We start from the raw sequence: 24,155 nt of genomic DNA, 5'->3' as shown, positions 1-24,155 counted from the left end.
AAACCTCAGTATTTATACCAATGTAGCTCACACCAGTGAAACGTTTTACATTCCCTCTACCCAAAATATCTTTCATTTCTTACCTTTAAGTATCATTTCCAATAGCTGTATTAACATGTCTCGTTTACATTTCTCTCTTCTTTACTATCTTTATTGAACTGGAAGGAAAACTAAACCTCAGTATTTATACCAATGTAGCTCACACCAGTGAAACGTTTTACATTCCCTCTACCCAAAATATCTTTCATTTCTTACCTTTAAGTATCATTTCCAATGCGTGTATAACAGATCGAAAACCTTGCACTTCCTCAGTTCTTGGAGATCAACCCCTTTCTTGACTGACCAAGACACATAAGGATAATTACCAACGTATCCTACCATACCTGTTGAATACTTTTTATTTTTTGACCTATTTTTTTAATATTCCTTGAAAATATTTGAAAGAAGATGTGAAAATCCCCACGATTTAGTATTTCCTCATTGACGTAATATCTTTCTATAATATGTGTCATAGGTTCATACAAAACCTTACCTGCCTTCTGGTGTTCCCATGTTTTGTGACCTCCTTCTATCGCTAGAGTCTTGATTTTTTTCATTGATCGACCTATCGGTGCATTTTACAAAAATAAAAACAAATCATAACTAGTCAATCAATTAACGAACACCGTGAGTGAAAAACATGCAGGTTTCTGTGTTGAATAAACTACTTAAATAATTAGTTGCTTTAACTATCAAAAAAGTCCAGTTTCTTATATTTACTCTTTCAAGCTGATGGTTTTCACGATCTTTGTGATTGTATGGTTTCATCTCTTTGACTATTTTCACTCTCCCTCCTCGTACAGTTTTATCATAACGGCAGTGACTGCTAAAAATTCTCAATTTCAGCTAGAGTTGGTTAAGCCTTAAAATATATTTCCTTCTTTGTAGAATTTATTCACGGTCATTATTTTCATTAATCTTAGAAAAGTTGTCATCGTAAGTAGAAAGAAACAAGTACACTAACGAAATGTCTTTCTGTATTACTCGGAAACATTAGCTTGTCTAAAACCTTGTGAGACTTTTTAAGTTCATTTTAGCAACGATCTGCCAATATCTAATAAGACAACAATACTTTAGTTTTAAACCTACTTGGTTGTGGAAGTTTGTTTTATGTGGAAAATGTTCGATAAAATTTCAGATTTCGAAAGTAAAACTATGGCTGACGTTGAGTTAAGAATAGTCTAAGTTGCCGTCTTCTGTCTATATGTGATTCCCTTTGCATTAGAAATAAACTCACCAATGATATAATTCCTGGCGTTTCATCTCAGTCCATTGCATGATTGAATAAATATTTTTTCTTCGCCTCTAAAATTTCCTTACCTAGAGACACCATTCTGGTTTCCAGTGCTGTCCGTTAGGGATTTGTAGAAAGTAAAGTGGTTACAGAATAATTGTTTGTCAGGCTAAACATCTAAGGGGTACTTAAGAATGGAACACGTGTTTCGTTTTGCTAAGTTAACTTTTCCTTAACATATTTATTTAAACTTTTAACTTGAAAATCCTGATATGCAGTATATTGTTTAAATGGATCTTTGTATCTATATTTGCCTGATTTTGAATTTTTTTTTAGTCTTGTAAGATTCTCTAATAAAGAAGAAACATTAAACTTTAATAAACAGAATATATTTGTGGTAGATTTGTTGTATTGTATTTCGTCAAGTTTTTATCTCTTACTTTTCTAAGCAGTAATTTTAGAAAGTTATTGCCATCTTTGTGTCATACATTTCCTTTAAATATTTTGAGGAAGTGTTTATAAGTGGAATATACTGTTTGACTCTACGACTACATTTTTTTTCATGTAATTTTGAATTAAAAAATACAAAATCTCAGCGTTTACTTTTGTTCCGTCATTGCAGGTGTTCTTCCGAGCTGGTGTGCTTGGTCGGCTAGAGGAAATTCGTGAAGAACGCTTGAGTAAGATCTTTACATGGCTACAGAGCTGGATAAGATGGTATCACTGCAAGAAAGAGTTCAAAAAGCTACAAGAACAGAGGTAAAAAAAACAACAACTGAATTTTAGAATGTTTATAAAATCAACGTTATGGTAAATAATTTCAAAAAATTATAAATAAGAAAACATTCATTTTTCCTTGCATAGAACTTATGTGGCAAATTACACAGTGAGCAGACCGAGAGCATTTAATGCTATTTTCATCATATGTGTGAAGTGGGCGTGACCTAGTGAACTTGAGAGTCCAAGGTTCGCGTCTCAAAAACGATTTCTGCATTTTTGGGTCGTGGGTGCGTTACAAGAGTGACAGTTAAATTCCACTCTTTGATTATTATAACCCAAGAGTTGGTGGTAGTTGCTATATACCAGCTACCTCCCTTCTAATCTATCAATTCAAAATTAGGAATGGCTAGCACAAATAGCCATTGTGTAGCTTTGCGCGAATTTTCTAAACAAATGGAACACAGCACATATGTATTAAGTCTTTAACTGTTTAAAAATTTTGAACCACATGTTATATTGTCACATAGAAACATAAGCTCGTGCTTTCTTCTATGAAAGAAAATATATGATTTATAGAGCTTGGAATGTTTACTTTGTGAATTCAACATTAAACTTAGCTTTGTCTTTCTTCTCTCTCTTTGAACCTTTATTGTTTGTTTTAGGGTTGCTCTGCTTATCATTCAAAGAAACCTCCGCAAGTTCTTACAGCTTCGAAACTGGCTGTGGTGGAAACTGTACTCCAAGGTACGATGTTTAGGCTTAACTGTTAATACAGAATTGAACTTATTTCTTTCAGTTCATGGGTTAATCAGGTTTAAACTAATCTGTAATCAACTTTCGGAAGGTGGTCATTAAAAAAAAAAGAACTTCTTTAGCATGATGCGATTTCTAAAACAAAAGTGTTAAAGAGCTCCAAACTTTGAATATCTCTACAGAAGTCAGCTTAACAAATCATGCTAATTAATAGGAGATGATTTATACATAACTTAAAAAACACAGAACCCTCTAAGACTAAATGTTGGCATTGTGTGTTTCTTGAGTTCATTGAACAGAACGAAAATAAAAGGTTAATAAGATAGTACATTAAGAAAAGTTGTGTTTCTGGTCTTCAGCAGTATCTTAATTAGAATTAAAGAAGAACGAATGAACTTACTAGACGTAATTAGCTGGCCACATTTCTCATTTTACTCGAATTAATCTGTAGGTCAAGCCTCTTCTCAGTATGGCCAAGGTAGAAGATGAACTCAAGGCTTTAGAAGAAAAACTCAAGGCAGCTTTGGAGGCCTTGGAAAAAGAGGAAAAGATAAGAAAGGAGCTGGAGGCTCAAAATGTGAAGATACTTCAGGAGAAAAACGATCTATTCTTACAACTTGATGCTGAAAGATCCTCTTCTGGAGATGTAGAAGAACGACTTGCCAAGGCCTTGAGTCAGAAGGGAGATTTAGAATCTCAACTCCAGGTAAGTTACGAGTTTCTTGTGCAGACAGCTATTTGTTTGAGTCGTCTTTTTCCCGAATGTTTCGCTGCGATAAAATGGCCGATATTTTTGCCTTTAAGCTCTCATAAAAAGCAATCGAATTTCTGTAAATATAAGTAAGTTATTATAGGTAAACATTAATTTCTTTTATATGAATCCTTAACACTTAGCTTATATTTCATTTGTCAAATATTCACACCTAAAATACAAGTCAGCTTCATTAGAAAATAGGTTATGGTGAAACGAATTTAATTTGAAAACACAAAATTTATAAAACCTAAACCCGTAATATACGGTATAGTAAAAATAAAAGAAAGAAATTCGACTGACTAGTGCACGAAACTTCAAATAATTTACGCTTCTAGCTTTGGCTAAGTATCATACCTTAGTATAAAGATTCAAGCATTCTACAGTGACAGGAAAGGAAGTGTATGTCGAACATTACTAAACCGTGGGAATTATAGTATCCTTTCTTAGGTATAGAAATATGTATTTATTAGACAGTCATTCACTATAAGATAAGGGGGAGAGGGGGATGCTCTGGTATAACTCTCTTGCCGTACCACTAGGACGTTAGTCTTTTTTTTCTTACACATATTCATATGCATTTATTAGACCAGTGTTTCTCAGCCGGATTTGCCAGACGACCCCGCGTCCAGGCTTTGGTCGTTACGACCCCCATTATCTCTACAAGGATGAAAAAATTCTTGATGTTTCTTGGCGCAATTTGTCATAATTAATAAAAAAGATGATATGTACACCTTTCAGACACACCTCGAGGAGTCAAAGAAAAATGTTGACTCAGAGCAAATAGCTCGTGACCTCCTGGAAACCTGCTCGCGACCCATCGTTTGAGAAACACTGTATTAGACAATTGGAGACTATAAGATAATAGATATCTTGTAGGTTTAACTTGTTGGAAACTTTCGGAGTGGAAGAGTTTGTTACTTTTTCAGTATTCATAGCCATACGAAGTACATCAAGTTTAATTCAATAGTGACGCACTTTGATCCCCTCTTCAACCGAGTTTTTGGATCAAACCAGAGAAATAACAACAGAAGTAGTTTACATTTTAGGTAAAGGATTAAATTTTGTACAGTTTTTGTGACAGAAAAGCCTTTGCTTTTCTTATCAAGAAAGTTAAAGAGTTATTTCAAAATTTCGAGAATGGCAGATGTGAAATCTAAGCCCAAAAATGTTGTTGAACATATCTGTAACGATACTTATACTTTAAACTTTTCTACTGAATAGGACCTGAATGAACGTCTGAATCAGCAAGAAAACTCAGCATCCCAAATGAGTCAGAACAAGAAGAAACTCGAGGGGGACATCTCTTCGTTAAAGAAGGAAATTGAGGATCTTCAACTTGCTCTGCAGAAGGTAACGATAATCATTCAGAACGTCCTATCGCTCTGCAGAAGATAACGATAATCATTCAGAACATCCTATTTATATCCTGATAAATAAATTGCGGTCAATATGGCCTCACATCTTTTTCATTTTTGAAACTGTTTCCCTGTTATTGTAAAGCAATTATTTGACCTGGCACGTGTCTCTGAACGAAGAATGATACATATTATTAGGGTTTTATTTCACTCCAAATTATAATGTATAAATACAGCGTATAATCATATAACGTGCAAATCATTATATGTTCTATACTGCTGTTTTTGCTTTAAAATTACCACTCTCAATAATTTTCTACAAAATGTACATTTGGGAATCATCGAATTCACATAACTAAGGTATAAGGTAAAACGGTAAGATCAACGTTATGGCTTAAGGATTTCTTTCAGTGTAACAATGTCGTTTATATACAGGGTGGGCCAAAAGTAGGGTTACAGATACTCTATTATTTGTTTCTCCTTCACAATCACGTTTTAAAGGTTGAAGGTGGACACTTTGAGCACTTGAGAGATTAAATGTTTAATGTAAAATGTCTAATATGTAAATATAATGTATGTAAATAAATGTCTAAATTTCTAATAAAGGAAAAATGTTTAAGTGTTAACTGTAACCCTACTTTTGGCCCACCCTGTACTTTTTAGATTGATGAGGTTATCAACAACCTTTCGGTACTACAAGTTGTTGATTTACTGAAGGAACATTTTAAATTGTAATCTCCCATTTACACACGTTTGGGGGAAACTCTAAATTATTTAAAATATTCTCTCCCAAATAAAACAAACAAACATTACGATGTTTTGATCAGCGTATGATAGGTTTGAGTTAGGCTGTGTTTAATGAAACTTCTGAATCACTAATTTTACTTTACAGGCTGAGCAAGACAAGGCGACCAAAGATCACCAAATCCGAAACCTGAATGACGAGATCGCCCACCAGGATGAACTTATCAACAAACTGAATAAAGAAAAGAAAAATTTACAGGAAGTTCATCAGGTAGGTTTAGAAATTATGCTCTGATATATATATTTGTATTTCAGTTTGTACTGGTTAATTATTCTTAATGGTGTTTTAATTTGAAGTTTAAGTGATGATTTTTCTGAATATTTAATGACTGACTTTAGTTTTCATTTTTTTTAATTTCGTTTTCTCTTTTGTTCTAGAAAACCTCTGAAGACTTGCAGAGTACCGAAGACAAAGTTAACCACCTTAACAAAGTCAAAACTAAGCTAGAACAGACTCTTGATGAGGTATTCCAAAGTTTTGCATCACGCAAAGGCTTAAGTTGTAGTACTTGCATGTTGTCATGACACAAAGGCTTAAGTTTCAGTCCTTGCTTGTTGTTATAATACAAAGGTTTAAGCTGCAGCTCTTAAATGTTGTCATGATAAAAAAAGCTTAAGTTGCAACTCTTGAATGCTGTCATCACACAAAGGCTTAAGTTCAGCTCGTGTATGTTACTTGTCCTTTAAAAGTTGTGTTGGATCTTTTCTAAAATATTAGAAATATTTTTTTAAATTTTGATTAGTTTATTACATTTTATTTTATGCTTTGAGATATTAAATTTTTATGTGATATAATTTTAGAATAATATATTCGTTAAACTTTTAGACATAGTTCAGACATAGTTAGTGTGCTCGGACTGTGAATTCAAGGTTTCACGGTTCACTTTGTTATTGTAGGTGTGTGATATAAGAATAACGACCAAAACTCACTGTTCAATCAGAATGCCACAAGGGTTGGCGGAAGATACTGTTGACTAGCTGCCTTCCCTCTAGATAACTTTCAGTGTAGTTTTACGCGAATATCCTGAAACTAACTAACTCACGATTGTAAAACTTCGGGTAGTTAACGAATACATTTTTAACTGTGTAGTTGGAAGACAACCTTGAACGGGAGAAGAAACTAAGAGGAGATGTTGAGAAAACTAAGAGGAAAGTGGAAGGTGATTTCAAACTTGCTCAAGAAGCGGTGATCGACTTAGAAAAGAACAAGAAAGAAATGGAACAAGCTCTTCAGAGGTTTGTAACTTTAAATAACACAGACCTGCGAATTAAACTTCATAAAAGTTGTTTTGGTTTTAATAACGGATTTCCCATAATTCAACTACTCAGATTTCATTACTATCTATCACGTAAGGATTTTTTTTACAAATCGGGAAGAAAAAAAAATTCTTACTTAGATCAAATTATTATTTCGTTTACCACAATGAACATTTTTTATCATGATGTTTGTTATATTTGGGTTCCAGAACGATCGATATGACTCTCACGTCGCGATTGGCCTAGAGAAATCTACAGCCAGTGGTTGTCAACATTTTAAGCATAACAAAATGAGACCCGAGTTCAATGAAAATGATTCACTTATGTAAAAGTACATATGACGTTTTGTGAAAAATCTGTATGTGATAGAGAAAAATGGATATCATTTTCAGATTTAGCGTACAGGAAGTACTGTAGAACATGTAAACATTTCAAGACAATAAAACCATCGCAGGCCTGTTTAATTAAATAGCTTCGTTGGCTAATAATATTAGCTGAAGCAATGAAACAATTTTCACAACCCCATGATTTTTGTCTCAACAGGAAAGAGAAAGAAATAGCCAGTATCTCTGCCAAGTTAGAAGATGAACAGAATCTGGTCGCTAAGCTACAGAAGCAGATCAAAGAACTCCAGGTAAGGGAAAAGTAGTTTTACAGTGTGTGTGTGACGTTTATCAGAAATTTAAATCATATTTAAGCTTCGTTCTAATCGTTATCGAAAATAAGCTTTAAATATATTCAACCACAGTTCCCGAAGCATTTTTGTTTTTCTTATAAAAATATATGTTGATTATTCGTGCGCATGTCTACCTGAATATAAGCTGCTGGGAAAGAGACGTCATTCATCACTTAATTTGTTTGTTGCTTCTTTATGCACTACATCCATCAGATATGATGTCTTTGTACTTTATGATACTTATTAAGTTAAAACAAAGATCAACAACTAATAACTCACTAATATGCAAAAGACTGAAAACCTGTAAAAGTTTATAACACTGACAGTAATTTTTGTCTCTTATAGTTTTAGTGATCAGCTCTTAGTTATTATAGTGTTTGTCAAAATCACAAACCAGTCGTGTAACTATAGTGTTTGTCAAAGTCACACACTAGTCGTGTCACTATACCGTTTGTCAAAACAACACATTAGTCATGTCTCTATAGTGTTTGTCAAACCCAAACACTAGTCGTGTCTCTATAGTGTTTGTCAAAGTCACACACTAGTCGTGTCACTATAGTTTGTCAAAATCAACACATTAGTCGTGTCTCTATAGTGTTTGTCAAACCCACATATTAGTCGTGTCACTATAGTGTTTGTCAAACACAAACACTAGTCATGTCTCTATAGTGTTTGTCAAAACAACACATTAGTCGTGTCTCTATAGTGTTTGTCAAACCCACACATTAGTCGTGTCACTATAGTGTTTGTCAAACCCAAACACTAGTCGTGTCTCTATAGTGTTTGTCAAATCAACGCATTAGTCATGACACTATAGTGTTTGTCAAACCCAAACACTAGTCGTGTCACTATACTGTTTGTCAAACCCACAAATTAGTCGTGTCACTTAAAGTGTTTCTGAAACTCAAACACTTTGAACTTTAACAGGAGTTTCTAGTGTTTAATGAAATTAGTCCACAAAATTTCTAAACAAAGAAATTATATAAAATTTAACTATCAGGGCAAGTTATTTTTGTTGGCAAGAAACCTTAAAGTTTTAAAATTTAACTCAACACTGAGTATTTATGGCTCGGTTGAGTGATGGTTACCTGACGCAAACTCATCCGTTAACAGATGATCTCTGAAATTTCGCTTTGAGTGTCAACAGTCCAGCAAATCCGTCCCCAATTGGGCGGTTCTGAAGACGGTCCACAGAGTAATGACTCACGCTTCATCGCTCTAGAATGTGACTTGTGGTAGTTAGTGTGCTTTTAAGGAATCGCGTCGTTTCTGTGGATACTGTTACGTTACAGTATACCTGTTGGTAGTGATGATGTTAGAACTTTCAACCTACAGAAAGAAGGTGTTAGCGAATTTGAGCAGTCTGAAGAACAGTGTAGAGAAAATAGTTTGTGCTTGAATTTCAAAGAACAAATTCTTTCTAGTGATATCAATTCGAGTTCTTTCAGCGAAACGCTAGAATCTGTACGTAGTTTTTACATAGGGTTTTCACGATGGAAGAGCAGTCTGCTTCGTCTTTACTGAAAGATCCAACTCGAGACCCCCAAGCTACTGCTGATTTTCTAGAAGACAATGCATCGTTAATCACTAGTAGGAGTTTGGTTCTCAGAGCAAAGTGTTCTGAAAACTTTGAAGTTAACATAAAACCCTCACTGGAAAATGTTCCGATTCAAGATAACCCATTGACTGAGAACGTTTTGGAAAAAGATGTATTTTATCCTCTCCAGAAATCTAACTACCATTCCCCTGGGAGTCTTTTGTCTGTGGCTAGTAAAAGAATTATTCGCACAGCTCAAGAACCCGTTTTCACAACCTCTCCTAGCACTATTCATTTCCTTTATGAAGTAGGGTTTATTTTCTTAATTTTAATTTCATGCTCGATATTGCATCGTTACTTGGCGGTTAATAGTTCTTTGCTGATTTGCAATAAACTGTAGCAAAGCTCTGTTTTTGTCAACTGACAACTTATAAGGATAATCTGTGTAATCGAACTGAAATATGTTTTTATTATATCTGGCTAGGAAGCTTGCATAACTGATATTAAAGGTATGATACAATTATTTCTACAAATATTTTTTAAAGTAGCTTTCTGCCCACAGCATGTTGTAATTAAATCAGACATCTTTCAACGACGCACTCAGCACCTTATCAAGCTTTTGCAATGGAATATGAGAGTATGGTGCATGAATATCACTGTTTAGTTAAGAATGTTTTTCTAAATAATGCTAAACGTCTTTAAATATACTCGTATTTGTAACAAATTCATATAACAAGTTGAATATTTAAGATTAAAATATAAGTAATTTCCCGAATACAAACCGTAGTTGAATCCTACTGTCGGTTAATCATCGTGAAAAGTTAGTCGTTTTGAAATAAGAGTGAAACATAATCAGCTAAAATAGAAATCCAACAGATAAGTTCCGAAAAACTGCAAGACAGGGTACTTACATTAAAGTTACACTATGTATATTTAACTATATTACGTTTTACTTAGAAAGTCAATTATTTACGCTTATAAAGTTGAAATGCTTGTTCTGTAAACCCTCCAATATATAGTCCAATATGTTTTAAATCCTAACTCATCTTTTGTTTTTAACAGGCCAGAATTGAAGAGTTAGAAGAAGAACTTGAGGCCGAAAGACAAGCCAGGGCAAAAGTAAATATTTTAGATTTTATCTTTGTATCTTAAGTTATTTATTATGCAATTGAAAGCCATCTTGTGAAAAAGTGGTTAACTTGTTCTTACACTGTAATAACTACATAGGTATTGATTTTACCAATACTGTATACTAACTGAATATTACGTTTTCTAGGCCGAGAAACAGAGAGCTGATCTCAGTCGTGAACTGGAAGAACTCAGCGAGCGATTAGACGAAGCTGGTGGTGCCACTTCTGCTCAGGTAAGTTTATTTATGTACATACTTTTGTTTCCAAAATGTTGACTGTGGCCATACGCCTAAAATGTAGCAAATAAAGGAATTTTTATTTAGACGTGTGTTGTTAACCTTCTTCAATAATTGTTTGAATGCTATCTATATCTATCGGGTTTTTTCTACTTCTTGTTTTTCTAACATTTATGACGTATATTTACGAAGCATTTAAGGCTGTATCTGTTATCTCAAGACCATGTAAATGCTATTTTTAAAGAGATCCTTGTACAAATTGTGAGATAAATTGTTTGCTACTAAATGTAAAGCAAGCACATCACTAAAATATTGGTTTTACTAGACTTATCTGATAATTGGAAGTGATGATGTTAGCTACAGTGTTCAGTTTTGTCATTTGATAAAGTAAGTACATTTTTGTGTTTGGCAGATTGAAATGAACAAGAAACGGGAAGTGGAACTTTCCAAACTAAAGCGTGACCTCGAGGAGGCCAATGTACAGCATGAACAGATCCTCTCAAATCTTAGGAAGAAGCACAACGACTCTATTGCTGAACTCAGTGAACAACTTGACCAGATGAGCAAACACAAGACCAAGTGAGATACTTTATAAAACCTTTTAAATTAAAACAAAATTCATGCTTACCAAACTGTAAAAAGCTACTCTATAAGAGATTGTAGTGGTAATATGTAAAGGTAATAACACCGCGTATATACCTATGTTTCAAGTATTAATATGTAAAGGTAATAACACCCCGTATATACCTATGTTTCAAGTATTAATATGTAAAGGTAATAACACCACGTATATACCTATGTTTCAAGTATTAATATGTAAAGGTAATAACACCCCGTATGTACCTATGTTTCAAGTATTAATATGTAAAGGTAATAACACCCCGTATATACCTATGCTTCAAGTATTAATATGTAAAGATAATAACACCACGTATATACCTATGTTTCAAGTATTAATATGTAAAGGTAATTACATAACGTACTATATCTTAGTTTCAACTTGTGCATAAATCTTGAATTTAATTGTGTCTTTCTTTGATTATTGCATGATATCTATTGAAGACTTCTTTTAAGTGGAACTAGTGTAAGTTGTGCCAGATTAGGGTCATTTGGATTAAATGGTGAATTTTGTGCAGGACTGAAAAAGAGAAATCCCACATGAAAGCTGAGTTGGATGATATGCGCGCCAGTCTTGACCAAGTGAACAAGGAAAAGGTCAGCTAACAATCATTTTATATTACAAGCATTTTTAAAGCTTACTTGGAATAACCATTTTTTTCTGGTGTTTTTATCTAATAATTGTAAAATCCTTAGAAGTCAACTTGTCATAATTTTTGGTGGTTTAATTAATTGAACCTTTAAGATAACATGCTTTAAATGTATTCATTATATATTACTTTACAAATAACGAAATGTATAACTTGATGCGATCTGAATGTAGGCCAATTCCGAGAAGAGCGCTAAACAACTGGAAGTCCAACTACAAGACTCTCAATACAAATTAGAAGAAGCTAATCGTTCACTGGGAGATTTCGATTCCAACAAGAAAAAACTAAGTGCAGAATGCGGCGAATTTCAAAGACAGCTAGAGGAAGCTGAATCTCAAATTAGTCAGCTCAACAAGTTAAAGATGTCCCTTCAGACTCAGCTAGAGGATACCAGGAGAGCAGCAGACGAAGAAAGTAGAGTGAGTTCAACTTGAACATATTAATTACACTTTCGAATCCTTATATATCGTATCATATAAAATCTAATTCAATTTACTGTAAACAGCTTCTCTAACAAAATGATTAGTCAGAGTTTATTGACAAATGTTTTTATTGTAAAGTTCAATACAAGTAAACATTTCTAAAAATTGTTGTTGCAAAATAGTTGGTTCGTGAAGGAATTAAATAACGAAAGCGTAATTGTTAAACGTACATTCGTTACCTTGGTGATGATTAACTCTACTTAAGCTGAAAATCGACATGTAGCCTTACTGGAACCCTTCGACTGAGTCCGATATTGATGAGTAAAAATAATGCAATGCGAGTGTTGAATAGAAACTATGATGTTGGGTGTATTCACGAACACTTGGTTCTCTTATTTCCTAGGAGCGCGCTGCAGCGATGGGTAAATGCAGAAATCTGGAACACGAACTGGACGGCCTGAAAGAACAACTGGATGAAGAACAGGAGGCCAAAAATGATCTCCAAAGACAGCTCAGCAAAGCTAACGGAGAAATTCAACAATGGAGAAATAAATTTGAAAGTGAAGGTCTTGCTCGCGTCGAAGAACTGGAAGATGCTAAGTATGATTTTCATTTTGTGTCTCTAACCATTTTAAACGTATAATGTCGAAATACTTACCTGTTTATCAAGTGAAAATAATTAACTGTTATAAGTTACAATAATGACTCAGCTCTAGTTCTAACCATTGGCAAAGTTAGGTTTATACTGTGGCAAGGCTACCCAAACTCCCTGCCTCCGTCCCTAATTTTTAACTACTAACCAGGGGGAAGGTAGGCACTCAACCTTACCCTAACATCCATCATCCACGATAATGGATTGGCTGTCACTTTTATAATGTATGCACAGTCTAAAGTGCGGGGAGTATTTTGTAGTGTAGCACGGATTCAAACCCATAATACTTACCACAACTATCTCATATTCACTGCATTTTAAAGTAATTTATAGTTTGTAATGAAGTAAAAAAGCACAATAAAATAATCTACCATTGTCCAACTGGTCTAGTGGTTAGTGTGGATCAGAGGATCCATGGTTCGTGCCCCGTTACCGCAAATAAAAATAGCTCTTCGCATTTTGGGGCTGAGGGTTTGTTATAAGAGGAATGGTAAAATTCCAACCCCACTCATCGATTACAGTAGATCAAGAGTTGGCGATAAGTGCTGTTGACTAGCCTTCTCTCTAGCCTACCAGTTCAAAATTAGGGACGGCCAGCGGAGATAGCCCTTGTACATATTCCCGCGAATATCCTAAACAAATAAACCCAACTTGATCGTTATTGATATTCCATTTGTCGTGTCTTACCACAGACACAAGCTTCAAGCAAAGATTCAAGAAGCTGAAGAGAGTGTCCAACAGATGAATGTTAAGTGTGGCAATCTGGAAAAGGCCAAATCTCGACTTCAAGGAGAGATTGAAGATATGTCCATTGAGGTCGAGAGGGTGAGTACTAACATTAAATAAGTTTAATATTGTTATCTTACAACGTCTGCCCAACATGTTGCACTTCTTGTTACATAATGGCAGTATATAAATAGGTTAAAAGTTGAGTATTACATTTGATAGTTGCACTATGTTTTCAGATTCAATCTGCTATCATACGCACGTGAAGTTACTTGTTCTTCTTACTGTGAAGGACGTTTCGTCTGAGTGATAAGAGCATTTTAAAGTTGTTTCAGAAATTAATAGTGATCTTGTTTTGTATATCTCCTTAAAATTTGTGTGTTCCTTTTCAGGCCAACAGCCTTGCCTCTACGTTAGAAAAGAAACAGAAATCTTTTGATAAAACAACAGCAGAATGGAAGCAGAAGGTGGACGATCTCCGTTCTGAGCTGGACGCCTCCCAGCGGGAATGCAGGGACTACTCTACCGAACTCTTCAAGTTGAGAACTTCGTATGAGGAGAGTCAGGAGCAGTACGAAGCTGTTAAGCGTGAAAACAAAAACTTGCAAGGTGAATATGTTATTGACATACAAATCGAGTAAAGGTGAATATATTATTGACATACAAATTGAGTAAAGGTTTAAATAAATTTGAAACTAAAAAAACTAGTAAGGTGAATATATTATTAACATATAGACTTTGTTAAAGTTTAACTAAATCTGAAACTAAAGAAAAAAATAAAGTGAATATATCATTAACATACAAACTTAGCTGAATTTTAAAATTATATTCAAAGCTAATAAAAGATCAAAAACGTGCACGATAGTCATATTGTTAATATATCAATGTAATGAAACTATAACTGTCTAAAAGGGCTCTGAAGACAAATAAAATAATTAACTCTCGTTTCGAAAATATCGTTTTTGATCTGAACAATGAATTTAATTTTCCTATTTTTAATAGTAATTTGCACTAATTTTTCATGACATAATTTCAGTTATAATCAGTAAAATTAATTAGTTGTAGCTTTTTATTTCAATAATTCAAAATGTACTGTTTTAACCTTATTTTGTGCATTTCGTCATCAGTTTTTAAAATGTTATTTGATACTAGATGAGATCAAGGACCTTATTGATCAACTTGGCGAGGGAGGTAGAAACGTCCATGAGTTGGAGAAATCCAAGAAGAGGTTGGAGATGGAGAAGGATGAACTCCAGGCAGCTCTGGAAGAAGCAGAGGCTGCATTGGAACAGGAAGAAAATAAGGTTCTCCGATCCCAGCTTGAACTTTCTCAGGTTCGTCAGGAGATCGACCGGAGGATTCAGGATAAAGAGGAAGAATTCGAGAACACAAGGTTTGTGTACACATGTGTAGTTTATAGTTTTTTATACCATAGTTAAATGAAATGGGTTTGAAAAACTTTGATTTTTATTGTATTCATCTTGGAAATATATTTTATACATGTATAGGTTCATTACAGATAAGATTTAACGTTTGGTAAAATGGAGGAACAGCTTTTATTTTCAATAGCCTATTCTTTGTTGAATGATTTAATAAATATGTATGCTAATTAAAAGTTTCTTCATGTTTAAAATTGTTTTTAAAGATGGTATTTTTTTTTTTTTACTTTCCAGGAAAAATCACCAGCGAGCAATCGACTCCATGCAAGCCAGCCTGGAAGCCGAGGCCAGGGGTAAGGCAGAGGCCCTGCGCATGAAGAAGAAGCTGGAGAGTGATATCAATGAGTTGGAGATTGCTCTTGATCACGCTAACAAAGCCAATTCTGACGCTCAGAAGAACATCAAGAAGTACCAGCAGCAGATCAAGGAGCTTCAACAGAGCGTGGAGGAAGAACAAAGAGGGCGTGATGAGGCTAGGGAACAATACGCCATGGCTGAAAGACGTAGCCATGCTCTCCATGGTGAACTGGAAGAAAGCAGGCAACTTCTGGAACAGGTGAGTAAACTCACTACTTTAATTTCAGACCAATTAGTTGGGTCGAAAGTACTAATATTTCTCATTTAATGTTTTAACCCTAAACTCTGAAATAAGAAAATGGTGGCTGTTTTAGTCATCCATCAAAGGATAAAAAGCACTAGAACTGCCTTTCTACGATAATTTAGTATTAGAGCTTATCACCTCTTATAGGTAAATATTTATTTAAAAATATGTTTTCCCTCCATTAGTGTCAATATTTTGATGAAAGTTCATTGCTTTTTGAAAATTAATTTATCTATAAAAGACCTGTTTTCAGTGCTTAATTGGTCACTATGCACTGAAAGAATGTCCAAATGTCATATTTACTATAATCTCAGGAGCAAATGCAAGGTTGAAAGGTGTGATGTTTCCATACTAATATTGTGAGTGAAACCACGATGGGATTCCAGTTGAAATTAAGGCAACCAAAAAGTTAAAAACGTTAGAATTCCAAAAAAAAAAAAGGAGAAGCAAAATGCTAAACAGATGAAATAGTAAAAATATTATACTTTTATTTTTCTTATTTTAACCACTTTCATTGTCTTAGATCGTTCAATGATTGATAGACTTAGGTATGATTGACCAGGCTTCAACCAAAATCATAAGAAATATCTGAAGAACATTTATTGTTGTTTCAGTGAAGTGTATAAAGTATTTTAGATGCCATAAACGTGCTGAAAACCATTCTTACAGTGCACATCAAGGTCAGAGTGGAATGGCCTTCAAGAAAAGTAGCCTTGTTTTGGAAAGACTTTTCATCAACACCACTTCCCCCTCAAAAAAAAAAAATCAGGAGTTTCATTATGTTTCTCGAAGTAAGAGATTAAACCCTATACTCACGATTTTAGGGTTATAAAAAATAAGATGTAACACGCGTTACTCACAAGAAAGTGTAAAAAAATATGCAAAGTGCAAGGTATAGTGTGAGTAGAAATCAGAGGGAAAAATACTATCCACCCAACTTGAAAATCTAAATAGACATATAAAATTATAACAATCAAACGTCTTGTCTAGGTGTCTGATACTTGTATACTAATGCCTTATGGAACTACAATTAACCCTTTATTTTACTTTTTTATAACTTTCTTATTATACATATCTAATTGCCGTATACCAATTTTAACAAACCCTTCCTATTTTTTTCTACAAGGCTGACCGTGGACGACGGTCAGCAGAAACAGAGCTGGCGGATGCCCACGAGCAGATGAACGAGCTATCCGCCAATTCCGCCTCCCTGTCTATGGCCAAGAGAAAACTCGAAGGAGAAATGCAAGCCTTGCAAGTAAGACATACTATTGATTTTTTTTAATAAACATTGATTTGTTCCTAGTGAAAAAAAAATTGTAGCACCACGCTGTAATATACATAAATGTGAGGCTTTTTCAGTCCTTAATGTAAATATTTTTTGTTAATTGCAAAATATTAAACTTATCTTCATACGAATGAAGTGTATGTTAACTTTAATATTGCACTTAAGTTGAAACATTCAGTTTCTTTCATTCGACTCCGTTTCTAGTAGATTTGTATGGCATAAAGATAAAACAGGATAAAGATAGATAAAACTACAGATAAAACAGAATAAAGATAGATAAAACTACAGATAAAACAGGATAAACATAGATAAAACCACAGATAAAACAGGACAAACATAAATAGAACCACAGACAAAACAGGATAAACGTAGATAAAACATGCTAAACATTAATATTTCAATTAGTCCGATTTGGATGAGATGCTGAACGAGGCTAAGCAGTCTGAGGACAAAGCCAAAAAGGCCATGGTGGACGCTGCTCGCCTTGCTGATGAACTAAGAGCTGAACAAGAACATGGCCAACAACAAGAGAAGATGCGTAAGGCATTAGAAGTTCAAATGAAGGATTTGCAGGTCCGCCTGGACGAGGCTGAAGCTGCTGCTCTTAAGGGTGGAAAGAAAATTATCCAGAAGCTGGAACAAAAGGTGAATATTATCCCTCCTCCAGTTAATCTTATAAGAACTAAAACGTGGGAAAACACTCTGCGTTGTCATAACGATTTTTTTATATATTTGAACAATATTATTTTCCATAAAAATTATTGTATTTTGTTATTGTTCTAATCTTCATTAAAGAATACTAAAACTTACTCCTTAAGTTAACTATCAAAAACATATTCTCCTGTAATATAATATTGTGAATTATAATTGGTTTAAGTTATAATTTGTATGTGTTTTAATTATGAGAAAACTTACACAAACCACGGTTATTTGCACAGTAAGCTTTACCTGTTGCAAATAACTTTATAAATCAAATCTTATTATTTCTTGTTTTAATTAATCACTTTTAATCGTACGAACGACTAAAACCCACGTTTAGTGATAGTCAAACTATGGTGTTATTAGGTGCGTGAATTGGAGAATGAACTAGAAAATGAACAGCGTCGTTATGCGGACGCTGCCAAGAATTCCAGAAAGGGAGAGCGCAGAGTTAAGGAGCTCCAGTTCCAGGCTGACGAAGACCGCAAGAACCACGAGCGTATGCAAGACCTGGTGGACAAACTGCAACAGAAACTCAAGACTTACAAGAGGCAGATCGAAGAGGCAGTGAGTATATCTCTACTTTAAATGGCATATAAAATATTTCAGTAACTTGCGGATACTGTGTGTTGAAAGCATTTGTATAATCACCAAGACGTACTTATGCAAGCTAGCATGGAGAATGTTAACATTTTATTATCATGAGTTCTATAAATGGAATATGGGATTTCGATGTTAAAATATTCAGATTTAAATATTAATTGGAATAAATAATGCCACAGTTAAACTATCAAGGATTACATATAACTAGATGCGATTATGTATAAACGTTTTAAATATCTGTTTTAAAGGAAGAAATTGCTGCCTTGAACTTAGCCAAATTCCGTAAAGTACAACAAGAGCTTGAGGATGCTGAAGAGAGAGCTGACATGTCTGAGAACACACTTGCCAAACTACGAGCGAGGAATCGTAGCTCTGCCTCTGCCAGTCGAGGAGGGAGCCCAGGAGTAAGTAACAAGCCTCCTTGTAATAAGTTCAAAATAATTTGATGATTAACAGGGACATAATCTGATTGTGAATATAGCTTAGCTTGTGATAAATGCAAATTGTTTAATTTTTCTAATAAGTGATATTTAATACTTAACTAAGAAATGGTTATGTAGAATATCTAATTTGTTTGTATTTTCTGTTTTTTGTCTTTTTCTGATTAACATTTAACCCGATTATTAACATTCAATATATTTACATTTTCTGGTGGTTAATGCATATTTCTTTCTTTCTCTTTCTTGTTTATATAACTACTTTTTAGAAACAAAATATGTCAGAAACATCCGTAATAGTTGTCTCTTCTTTATAGTCAAATATTTAAGTTGATCTAAAGTAGCTCCAGTAGCACAGCGGTATGTCTGCGGACTTACAACGCCAGAAACTGGGTTTCGATACCCGTGGATGGCAGGGCACAGATAGCTTTGTGCATAGATTAAAACAAACAAACAATCTCTAAAACATAAATATTCCTTATAATTGATGCTTTATTTTAAAAAAATTTGATTTCCATGCCAGATTGATAATAGTTCTACTTTCCATCATTTCTAGCCTATTTTGAGGGCAAGTCGTCCTAGAACTAAAGTTGGAGCTGATGAGGAATAGGCGTTTTCTCTTATATATACATTATTCGTAAGTCAATTTTTATGGGCATATTTGTAAGTTATTTATTAGATTTGTAACTTCCTACTTACAGGAAGATACCTTAAAATTCTATTTCGAATAAAACACCACAAAAATAAAACCTTAATTTTTGGTAAATGAGATTTATATTTTCACATTTGGTATTATGATTAACATCGCATATAAAATGACGTAATTAGTCATACTGAGATTAACAAGCAAGTCCCAAAGAGGTATTTTGTTTAGATGCTACGTTCAGATCATTTGAAGTATCACGATTTTCATTTGTAGTGCATTGTGCTCTTGTTCTTCTGTTGTTACTTCCTTTTTATACATATGCGAACAGTAGCGACTAGCACTTTGCAAAGTCGAACCTTATCTGTTGCTGTGACTGACATAAACGTTTAATAGAAACGTTAAATAGATATTTAGTTTAATGTGTGAGCCATAGTTCATAAAGCAATCGCTTTAGTAAAATCAAAACAAATATTTAATTATTATTTTATTTGTGTTTCATACACAATAGTGAGCAAAAAGCAGGAAAAAAAGAAGCCTTAGTTGAGAGTTAATCTGTGATAAAAACTAGAATAAAATAAGTAGAATGGCAAGGAGGCCAGTACTAAAATTCATCATTATGATTTTTTTACAAAGTCCTTTTCCTTATCTTTTTTTGTTTTTTCTTCTTGAATTCAGGTCTTCCCCGCTTTCTTCCACGAAGGTTTCCTCAGGAGATTGATCACTCGCAAAAACTCCCTGATCGCTGACTAACCCTATTGACTTTTATGAAATTGAAAACTTTAAAATTTTGAAAAATAAAAACAAAAAATGGAACGTTCGGTATGTGTGTACGCCTTGTATGTTTACGTGAACTTCGAAATTTAAGACATGGCATGAACCAGATCATCGTCTTTGCTATATAAAAGTGGTAGAAGTAACTACAAGTACGTTTCCTGTGTAAAAGACCATCGTTCGAAGTTTTCTTCCTGTGAAAGACTGTGTGTGTGTGTAGATGAATTGTATTCTACATGATTTGACCTTTAAATTAAAATCATATTCTGAATTTTGCTTTTGTTACCCTATTTACTCATCTTTTTTTTTGTTGTTGTTCAGTGACTAGTAAATATGTGATCAAACATACATGAAAATTGCAATTTGTGCACCAGACATAACTGTGTAATCTTGATTAATTCAAGATTATAACGGTCTAAACTGGCAAATTCTAACACAATACCTCAGATGATTATAGATTGTATAGCTTACTTTTTGGCTAAATGTTAAGATATATAGCTCACTAAACAGTAGACATTTAAAATATTGTAGAGACAATACAAAAGGTTTAAAATATTGTAGAAACAATATAAAACGTTTAAAATATTGTAGAGACAATAGAAAATGTTTAAAATATTGAAGAAACAATATAAAATGTTTAAAATATTGTAGAGACAATAGAAAATGTTTAAAATATTGTAGAAACAATATAAAATGTTTAAAATATTGTAGAGACAATATAAAATGTTTAACATATTGTAGAAACAATATAAAAATTTTAAAGTATTGTAAAGACAATAGAAAATGTTTAAAATATTGTAGAAACAATATAAAATTTTTAAAATATTGTAGAGACAGTAGAAACTGTTCAAAAAGCATAGAAATAATAGAAAAGATTTAAAATGTTGTACAGACAATAGAAAACGTTTAAACTAAAAGTGGAACTGATCATGACCTAGTAGTTAACGCACTGTATTATAGATTTTTACCCCCACCCCCACCCACCTCCTCCCAAAAAATCGTGCTCAGCGCTTCGGGTCAGTGAGTGCGTGGTAATGATATCAAATACCACTATTCTATCATACAAAAGTAGCTTAAGTATTGGCGGTTGGTGCTGTTGACTATTTGCCTTCCTTCTAGTCTATCAGCTCAAAATTAGAGTCAGCTAGTACAAATAGTCCTTTGAGTAGCTTAACGCGAATATCTGAAACAAATAATAAAAAGAGGATTGCCAATACGTGTTTTAATAGTATACCTATGTCCTACATGAAAACGTTCCAATTTCTACACATCTATGGATAATACACTATACACTGGAGAAAGGCTATCTTCCAACTGCTAATAGCACTCAAACTTGGAGCGAAGGGATACTAATGGACGCCTTCACAGTTGAAAAGCACCCCCGCCCCCCAGTGCCACAGCGTTAAGTGTGAAGGCTTATAACGCTAAAAACCAGGCTACGACACCTATGATGGGCACAGCACAACTAGCCCATTGTGTACATTTTGCTTAACTACAAACAGACAAACAAATGTAATTAAAAGACATTCGTGACTTCTTCTTGTCAAACTTTTTTAATCAATGTTGTTAGTACATTATTGGCTTTGTTTTTATTTTGTTTACATTTGCCAGTTACAGCAAAAAATGTTTCCAAAAAAAGGGGGGGAGGAGGGTACCCAGTCGATTATTCAATGTATTTTAATCATTATAGGTTTTGGTTTTTATTTATCGTGAAGTATAACATTAAACATTTCTAATCAGTTTGTTATTTTTTAGTTCTGATATTTTTAGTTAAAATCTGCTTTGATCAGAACTACGTGTACGCCTGTCACTGTCTGATGTTCATCACTCGTTACCTTCATCAATACATATATCGAATAATGTTTATGTTGCATAGTTAAGATTGCGATAGCTCCTCCATACTTTAATTCAGACTGGATCTAATATAAAATTAAAACCTTAAAAAGTGAACCAGTTATCTCCTAGACAGAGAATCAAATGCAAATTCTCACAATCCATCTGACACTCTCGTGACGTCATTGCACAGTGTTAGATTAGTACTGATATCCCTCACAGAACTAATTATACTCACCATAAACATACCTATTTTTGATAAGACAGGAACAGAAAACTAAACATATCAAAATGAGCTCTCCAAATCACTTCAAAATTAACTCACATTAATATTACCTCTTTTAACAAGACAGAAATAGAAAACTAAACATGTCAAAATGAACTCCTGAAATCACTTTAAAATTACTTTGCACCAATAAATTGGAAACTTACAACAAAAACAACTTTATTGTAGTTTTAACTAAAACAAATCAAAACAAGCGTAATCAGAGAGATTACATACCCTCGTCCCGCCGCTTCTTTTCGAGATTGCATGCGTTTATATTGGATAACGTTATATCCAAATCCGGATCATCTTTGAAGTGTGATGAGGAGTCTCAACCTTAATGTCCCCATGAAATGTGGCACAAATCCAATTACATTTTACAGAGTTATTAACCCCAAACCGCGAATCAGGACCAAATTTTTGGAGGACTGTTCGGTACTGACTTCCCATCTTGTGTAAATTTTTCGTGTGGATCGGTCTATTAGTTTTCGAGATACTGCCTGGAAACACAGACAGACATACACGGACCCAATTACAGTGCTCTCGCTTCCCCCTCCGGAAGGGGAACGAGAATAATTAGAATACAAACAATATATGAAATCAGAATCTTAATCACATCACGAAAATAAAAAGTGAAACTGAATATTCCCTGTAACACAATACAATTCTCGAAACCGTACCATCACTGTTATAGCTTACCCACGGCCCCAAATTGTGAAGTGCATTTTTTTTTCGGTAACTGATTCACAATCCAAACACACCACCCACTAAACCATACCAGGCCGTACAGAAAGGTAAATTAACATAAAAATAAAGCAAATGCAAATGCGCTGATTATCACATTTTTAAAACAGACGTTCAAATGTAATATCCAAACGCCCATGAAACAAATAACGAGATAATGAAGTAAAGAAATCAGTAATTAATTAAATAAAACAGCATTATTATGAACTAACTCAAAGAATACCCAGAATACATAGCATCGGATAAACAAGTAAACACTAAAAATAATCAAATTAAAGTTCATGACCAAACAAGCTATATTTGTAGTTTGTTCATCATTTGAAATCAAGAAGATGGCCTGGTGATTAGGGCGTTCGCCTCTCAAACTGCAGGGAGTGTTATAATGTAACGGTTAATCTCACTTTTCGTTGGTAAAGAATAGCCCAAGAGTTGGCGATGGGTCTGTTGATTTGCTACCTTCCCTCTAGTGTATCACTTCTAAACTAGGGTGCGTGTGTGTGTGTGTTTACTTATTTTAGAGCAAAGCCACATTGGGTTATCTGTTGTGTCTACCGCGGGGAATCGAGCCCCGGATTTTAGCTAGCGCGGATAGCTCTCGAGTAGCTTTGCGCAAAATTCACCAAACAAGCAAAACCCGACACATCAATTAACCAACTCATTCAACACATAATAACACGATGACTTTATAAAGTGCATTCACTATTTTCTGTAGAAGACTAACCGTGAAATTAATCTTACCTTATGGCTGGCTGTAATATGCTGATTACACTTTCCTAGTGGTCCTCAAAGTGTGGTCCGCCGGCTGGTACAAAATGCAAGTCACATCTTACCATTCTTACCATAAATTCTAATGATTTCTTCTTTTTTTTGCGATGGCAAACGAAAGCAAGTAGGGTATGACCATAAGATGGTCCGTGTGTCTTTTGTTCTGTCGAAATGGTGCGCAGACGAAAAAGTTTGAAAACTACTGCTCTATACCATAATACTATCTAGAGTGTGAAGTTAAGCTTACCTGATGGCTGACTGTAATGTGCTGATTACTCTATACAATACTAATATATAAGGTGTGAAGTTAAGCTTAACTTATGGCTGACTGTAGTGCTCTATCACACTATTCAGGACTACTACTGTGGTGTTCCCCATTATATAGCTTTCCAGCGGATAAGACAGTTACGGCCTGCTAACTAGAGGTTCAAAAAATACCGGACTGTGGAGTGTGTCAAATTATTTATCCGCTCTCAAGAAGAAATAATTAAAGCTGAAAGG

The 24,155-nt window shown here is 34.1% G+C and overlaps 1 protein-coding gene across 1 annotated transcript in view; it reads left to right on the top strand.

Moving 5' to 3' along the window:
* The window catches only part of LOC106465372 (myosin heavy chain, muscle-like), a 36,495-nt gene extending 16,183 nt beyond the window's left edge, over positions 1 to 20,312 (top strand). The window contains exons 16-39 of the mRNA XM_013925593.2: positions 1,896 to 2,032; positions 2,656 to 2,737; positions 3,198 to 3,452; positions 4,722 to 4,850; positions 5,748 to 5,870; positions 6,038 to 6,124; positions 6,750 to 6,895; positions 7,460 to 7,550; positions 10,192 to 10,248; positions 10,406 to 10,492; positions 10,908 to 11,074; positions 11,632 to 11,710; positions 11,937 to 12,182; positions 12,589 to 12,785; positions 13,530 to 13,662; positions 13,956 to 14,172; positions 14,716 to 14,956; positions 15,237 to 15,558; positions 16,730 to 16,861; positions 17,297 to 17,536; positions 17,957 to 18,157; positions 18,442 to 18,597; positions 19,187 to 19,267; positions 19,952 to 20,312. Coding sequence (XP_013781047.1) covers positions 1,896 to 2,032; positions 2,656 to 2,737; positions 3,198 to 3,452; positions 4,722 to 4,850; positions 5,748 to 5,870; positions 6,038 to 6,124; positions 6,750 to 6,895; positions 7,460 to 7,550; positions 10,192 to 10,248; positions 10,406 to 10,492; positions 10,908 to 11,074; positions 11,632 to 11,710; positions 11,937 to 12,182; positions 12,589 to 12,785; positions 13,530 to 13,662; positions 13,956 to 14,172; positions 14,716 to 14,956; positions 15,237 to 15,558; positions 16,730 to 16,861; positions 17,297 to 17,536; positions 17,957 to 18,157; positions 18,442 to 18,597; positions 19,187 to 19,240 — 3,579 coding nt within the window. The 3' untranslated portion in view covers positions 19,241 to 19,267; positions 19,952 to 20,312. The remainder of the gene's footprint in view (positions 1 to 1,895; positions 2,033 to 2,655; positions 2,738 to 3,197; positions 3,453 to 4,721; positions 4,851 to 5,747; positions 5,871 to 6,037; positions 6,125 to 6,749; positions 6,896 to 7,459; positions 7,551 to 10,191; positions 10,249 to 10,405; positions 10,493 to 10,907; positions 11,075 to 11,631; positions 11,711 to 11,936; positions 12,183 to 12,588; positions 12,786 to 13,529; positions 13,663 to 13,955; positions 14,173 to 14,715; positions 14,957 to 15,236; positions 15,559 to 16,729; positions 16,862 to 17,296; positions 17,537 to 17,956; positions 18,158 to 18,441; positions 18,598 to 19,186; positions 19,268 to 19,951) is intronic.
* Positions 20,313 to 24,155: the final 3,843 nt, after the last annotated feature.

The sequence above is a fragment of the Limulus polyphemus genome, unplaced genomic scaffold (genome assembly GCF_000517525.1).
Source record: "Limulus polyphemus unplaced genomic scaffold, Limulus_polyphemus-2.1.2 Scaffold1924, whole genome shotgun sequence".
In the NCBI taxonomy this organism is placed as follows: domain Eukaryota; kingdom Metazoa; phylum Arthropoda; class Merostomata; order Xiphosura; family Limulidae; genus Limulus; species Limulus polyphemus.
The sequence above is the reverse complement of the archived record's forward strand: the minus strand, read 5'-3'. Positions and strand labels throughout refer to the sequence as shown.